This window comes from Galeopterus variegatus, unplaced genomic scaffold, assembly GCF_000696425.1.
Source record: "Galeopterus variegatus unplaced genomic scaffold, G_variegatus-3.0.2 Scaffold679, whole genome shotgun sequence".
NCBI classification, from domain to species: Eukaryota; Metazoa; Chordata; class Mammalia; order Dermoptera; family Cynocephalidae; genus Galeopterus; species Galeopterus variegatus.
In genome coordinates, this window is record NW_007726790.1 from 704,773 (window position 1) to 710,585 (window position 5,813).

At 36.1% G+C, this 5,813-nt stretch overlaps 1 protein-coding gene across 1 annotated transcript; it reads right to left on the reverse strand.

Moving 5' to 3' along the window:
• Positions 1-4,437: 4,437 nt before the first annotated feature.
• LOC103589370 (olfactory receptor 52A1-like) lies at positions 4,438-5,364 on the reverse strand. The gene has a single exon (XM_008571324.1). It carries the CDS (start codon positions 5,359-5,361, stop codon positions 4,438-4,440), a length of 924 nt encoding a protein of 307 aa, XP_008569546.1. The 5' UTR covers positions 5,362-5,364.
• Positions 5,365-5,813: the final 449 nt, after the last annotated feature.

Sequence of the window (5,813 nt, forward strand, 5' to 3'; positions counted from 1 at the left end):
ATGTTGCAAATTATTTTTCCCAAATTGAACATTTAGGTGAAGGTCTGCAAAAAGCCAGATCAGTCAATGAACTATTGCTCCTTCACCTAAAAGTCTACATGAAGAGTGAGAAAAATCAATGGTTCAAAGTCCCCAGTCTTAAGACCTTTTCTTTGTTTGATATGACTCCTAGTGGGAAATACCAGTGGCTTATTAAGAAACCTCTTGTAAAGTCCTGAAGAACAGGGAAATTTTTTTTGTACGCCTTAGTTTGAAACTGGTCCTGAAATTTGAAGGCTATAATATTTGACAATCAGAACTCTGGGCTAGATATATGATGGGATATTGACAATTAAAGGTAGTACAAATATTTTATAATTTTACATTCCATCTCTAGGCATGTCCTATATTGCCACATATTTTCAGGACGTCTGCTAGCAGTAGTAATTGTTTGAAATATTTCCAAACTTCTCCAAGTTTGTGCTTAGAACCATCATGGACAAACTAAAGCTGACTGGCTGCTGCTTTTTTTATAGCCCGCCAGTTAAGAATGGTTTTTACCTTTCTTGGCTGAACATGTGCATTCATTATTTTTTAATAGGGAAATTCTAACTTTCACATTCACTAAACCAAATATTATCTTCAGGAAAAAATGAATTTTATTTATTTATTAGACCAATATTACAGAAAAACTACATAATTGGTATTATTATTATAACTATTTTATTTTGAATTTTATCAAAAAATTTTGGTGGAAATGTATTTTATCTCATTTTAGATAAATAACTGCTTGATATTCTTAAATTATTTTCCAATAAAGCATAGCTATTTATTACATGTACCTTTACTTAAGAGTTTGTTGAACACTGGCTAAAAACTAGGAAATAATAACTTGTGCTATATTAGTTTATTTTATTTTATTTTATTTTACTTCTCAAAATGCATTGTACTTGATTTTCATGCCTCTTTACCCATTCCTCAAACCCCCTCCCCACCTCCCCCCCCCCCCATTCCTCAAACCCCCCCCCCCCCCCCCCCCCCCCCATCATTTCTGTGCACTTGGCTTAAATAGTTCAAAGAATTTTTGTGGTTATTCTGTCTTCTTCTCCCCACACTTTATTTGTTGTGTATTTATTTATTTATTTATTTATTTATTTATTTTTAGCTCCCACAAATAAGTGAGAACACGTGGTATTTCTTTTTCCATGCCTGACCTGTTTCACTTAATATAATTTTCTCTAAGTCCATCCATGTTGTTGCAAATGGCAGCATTTCATTCTTTTTTATAGCTGAGTAGTATTCCATTGTGTAGATGTACCACATCATTTCATTCTTTTTTATAGCTGAGTAGTATTCCATTGTGTAGATGTACCACATTTTCCTTATCCACTCATCTCATGATGGACATTTGGGCTGGCTCCAACTCTTTGCTATTGTAAATAGTGCTGCAATGAACACTGGAGTACAGGTATCACATTGGCATGATGATTTCCATTCTTCTGGGTATATTCCCAGTGGTGGGATCGCTGGGTCATATGGTAGATCTATCTGTAACTGTTTGAGGAACCTCCATATCATTTTCCATAAAGGCTACACCATTTTTCAGCCCCATCAACAGTGGATAAGAGTTTCTTTTTCTCTGCACCTCTCCATCACTTGTCATTCTCAGTCTTTTGGATGTTAGCTATCCTAACTGGAGTGAGATGGTATCTCAGTGTGGTTTTGATTTGCATTTCCCAGATGCTGAGTGATATTGAGCACTTTTTCATGTGTCTATTGGCCATTGATATATCTTCCCTTGAGAAATGTCTGTTCAGCCTCTTTGCCCATTTTTAAATTGGGTTATTTTGTTGTTGTTGTGAAGATGTTTGAGTTCCTTATATATTCTGGATATTAATCCTTTGCCAGATGTATATTTAGCAAATATTTTCTCCCACTCTGTTGGTTATTTTTCTTTTTTACTGTTGATTGTTTCTTTTGCTGTGCAGAAGCTTTTTAGTTTGATATAATCTCATTTGTTTATTTCTTGAAACTAATCAAAATAATGACATGTCATACCAAAACTTGTGGGATACTGCAAAATCAGTTTTAAGGGGGAAATTTATTGCATTAAATGATTACTTCAGAAGAATGGAAAGATGGCAAATAAATAACCTAACACTTCACCTTAAAGATCTAGAAAAACAAGAACAATGCAAACCTAAAGTTAGCAGACGGAAAGAAATAATTAAGATCAGAGCAGAACTAAATGAAATAGAAACATGAAAAACAATACAACAGATCAATGAAACAAAAAGTTGGTTCTTTGAAATAATTAATAAAATCAACAAACCTTTAGCAAGACTAAGAAGAGAGAAGACCCAGATAACAAAAATTAGAAACGAAAAAGTTGATATTACAGCTGACACCTCAGAAATACAAGTAATCATTTGAGACTACTATCAACATCTATATGCCAACAAATTTGAAAATCTGGAGGAAATGGAAAAATTTCCGGATGCATACAAATTACCAAAAATGAGCCAAGAAGATCTAGAAAATATGAACAGACCAAAAACAATAAAAGAGATTGAAGCTATTATCAGAAGGTTCCCAACAAAGAAAAGCCCAGGACCGGACAAGTTCACTGCAGAGTTCTACCAAATCTTCAAAGAGAAACTGACACCAATTCTCTACAAACTGTTCCAAAAAATTGAAACAGAGGCAATTCTGCCAAACGTATTCTATGAGGCAAATATCACCCTGATACCAAAACCAGACAAAGATGCATCAAAAATAGAAAACTACAGGCCTATATAAGCTTTATTCTTAAGAAAATTATGTTATCTAGAACAGCACTCCAATCAGTAATCCAATCCAATCAGCTCTAATAAACACTCACATTTAAAACAGTCTCAAAAGATACCTCAACATAGTCTCTATATTTACAATGTAATCATCCTCAGCAGCCGTAGATATCTGATAAAGTGCAGTCCCTGTATCCAGTCAGATTACCCACCAGCTATGTGACAAGCAGTTCACTACTGCATACATATGTGGTGATTTTAATCTTGTCAGTCAAAGTCTGGGCATCTGAATACATGTAAATATTTTTCATAATCTTTATAAAATGATATATGAGCTGAAGTTTTTCCACACACACACACAAACAACTAACCCTAAGTTCTCAGGTCATTCATGTTAGACAAAACACTCCATCTCTTCATTAATATAATATTCTTGAATCATTTAAATGCATGATGTTGTATATGATGAGCTGACATTGTACTGTCACATAAACAGGTAGTGCACATACACACACATGTGAGTTTGTCATAGATAAAAACTCTCTAATAAAACATTATAGCTCTCAGAGGAAAGTACGGTAACTTTGCACAGCATTCATGGCCATCTCTTTTATCCATAATTTCCTTGTCTCCCCAAATGTTACATTATATTCAAACCATATTGAAAAATTGTGCATTTAAATCTCCTCTATCAACTAGTTGTCATGATGTATCCTTGATTCAATGGCTACTGATTCTTCTTCCTCAAAAGTCAGATTAATCAGATTAACTAGCTGAAAAAATGAAACAAATCAAATTCAACTGTCCCTTCTGCTCTCAGATTCCAATGCTTCATTCTCTTTCTTCAGCCCACATTCCTTGCATACCCCTATTCTCTCTCTCTCTCTCTCTCTCTCTCTCTCTCTCCTCCCCCTTCCTCCCCACTCCTACTCTTTCTCTCTCTCCTGCATATATAAAAGGCTACAAACTCATGAAACTTAAGCTCTGTGTCAAGCTTACCACTATACCATTTTGCTCAAGTGTTATATTTATAACACTTTAGGTTTTTGATAACATTTGATAAATTAATAAAGAAATCAATGATAAATGGGAATGAAAAAAGAATATTTATGTGTAAAATACAACACCTGAGTTCTCAAGATTTTTGCACTTACAACTGCTTGAATGACTTTGAGAATTACTTAAAATTTTAGAGTTCATTGTCTCATCAGATTTCAATAAGTTTTTTTTTTTTTTAAATCTGAACACTGTTAAAATGCACTTTGATTAAGTTTTAAATGACTGGGATGATCAAGAAACAAAAAGAGTTGACAACTTATTTTTATTGAGCACCTGGACACTGTAGAACAACCAGGCTTGGGTGCATTTACATTTATTGACAGATACATAGGTCTCTTGGAGGAAACACAGCCAAGGACTAAAAAATTAGGGAGAAAAAGACGCGATATATAGTCACTATTTTACTCTTTTTTTCTGACATTCATGTCATAGAAAGGATCACAACACCATTGACTGATAGCTTTTAAAGGTTATAATGATACGACATTCAGCTACGATGCTACTTGACTTCAATAACCAATTAGGTAGAAAATACAAAGATCTCAAGTAATGCAATTTGTGTTGTTTTGAAACAATATTGCTATGGGAAGAGAGGAAAGTGTGAAGGTATTAATCAAGGTGGATTTTCTGAAGAGAACATTTCAACCACATGTGTGCGGATCTGCTTGGTCTTTACACCATACACAAGTGGATTGAGAAATGGAGGGACCAGCAAGTACATGCTAGAGAACAGGATGTGGATATAAGGGGGGATATGAGAACCAAACCTGTGTGTGAAGAAGGAAAAGAAGCCAAGGAGGTAGAACTGAAGGAAGACACAGATGTGAGCGATGCAGGTATTGAAGGCCTTAAACCTCGCCTCCTTCTGGGGCAAGCGAAAAACTGTGATAAATATCTGGATATAGGACAATGTGATAAAAATGAGGTCAAACCCTGCAACAGTGAAGGCCACAAACAAACCATAGATTTTGTTGACCTGGACGTCTCCTGCAGCCAGTTTCACAATGGCCATGTGTTCACAGTACGAGTGGGAGATGACTGTTGTGTGATAAAATTGAAACCGGCACTTTATCAGGAGGAGGCTCGGGGCCACAAGAGTGGCAGCCCTGAGTACTGCCACAAAACCAATTTGGGTGACCAGCTGGTGGGTGAAAATGGTGACATATCTTAAAGGATAACAGATGGCCACATAACGGTCCAGTGCCATGGCCAGCAGAATGCCTGACTCTGTACACTGGAATGTGTGGATGAGCCACATTTGAAGCAAACAGGAATCAAAATAGATTTCTGGCACATGAAACCAGAAGACACCAAGCATCTTGGGGATAATGCTGCTTGCAAGAGCAATGTCTGTGGCTGCTAGCATGCCTAAGAATATGTGCATGGGCTCATGGAGGCTGGGCTCTGATTTGATGATGATCAGAAGCAAGGAATTTCCAACCATTGCTAGGAGATACATGGCACAGAATGGAATCCCAATCCACCTCTGCACAGCCTCCAGGCCTGGGATCCCTATGAGTGTCATCACAGCAGGCATGAAGACTGTTCCTTTTCTGCAAAGTCATCATATTGAGCCTGCCTGATTTTGCTAGATCTCTAACATCAAATCATCCATCTCAGTCATGTCCTTGAAGGAGAAAGACAGATCCATAGAGACACATCACTGGTTTTAGGAATGGCACCCACAAGCACTTTGCCACAACTAAATGTTACATCCATGTGGCTCACAGCATTAGAAACAGCAAAATCATCTTGTAAGGAATTAAAGTACTGACTTCTCAGTAATTTTCTTGCTATACCTGTGGACAAAAAAATTAGGCTTTTTAATTTTGATTGAAAATTGCTTTTTAACCAGTTGGATGAATCTCTATATAGCTCACATTTCAGTTACTCTTCTATTACTTTATTATTCTCAATTGTCCAACAAATTCTTATTCTCTGACCAATGTATTAGAGTAATAGGTTCTCTATGCAAGAGACTAGAGATAT

Bases quoted from the DNA above. Each gene is read 5' to 3' on its own strand.
- LOC103589370 (XM_008571324.1), bottom strand. From the start codon at position 5,361: ATGCCTGCTGTGATGACACTCATAGGGATCCCAGGCCTGGAGGCTGTG.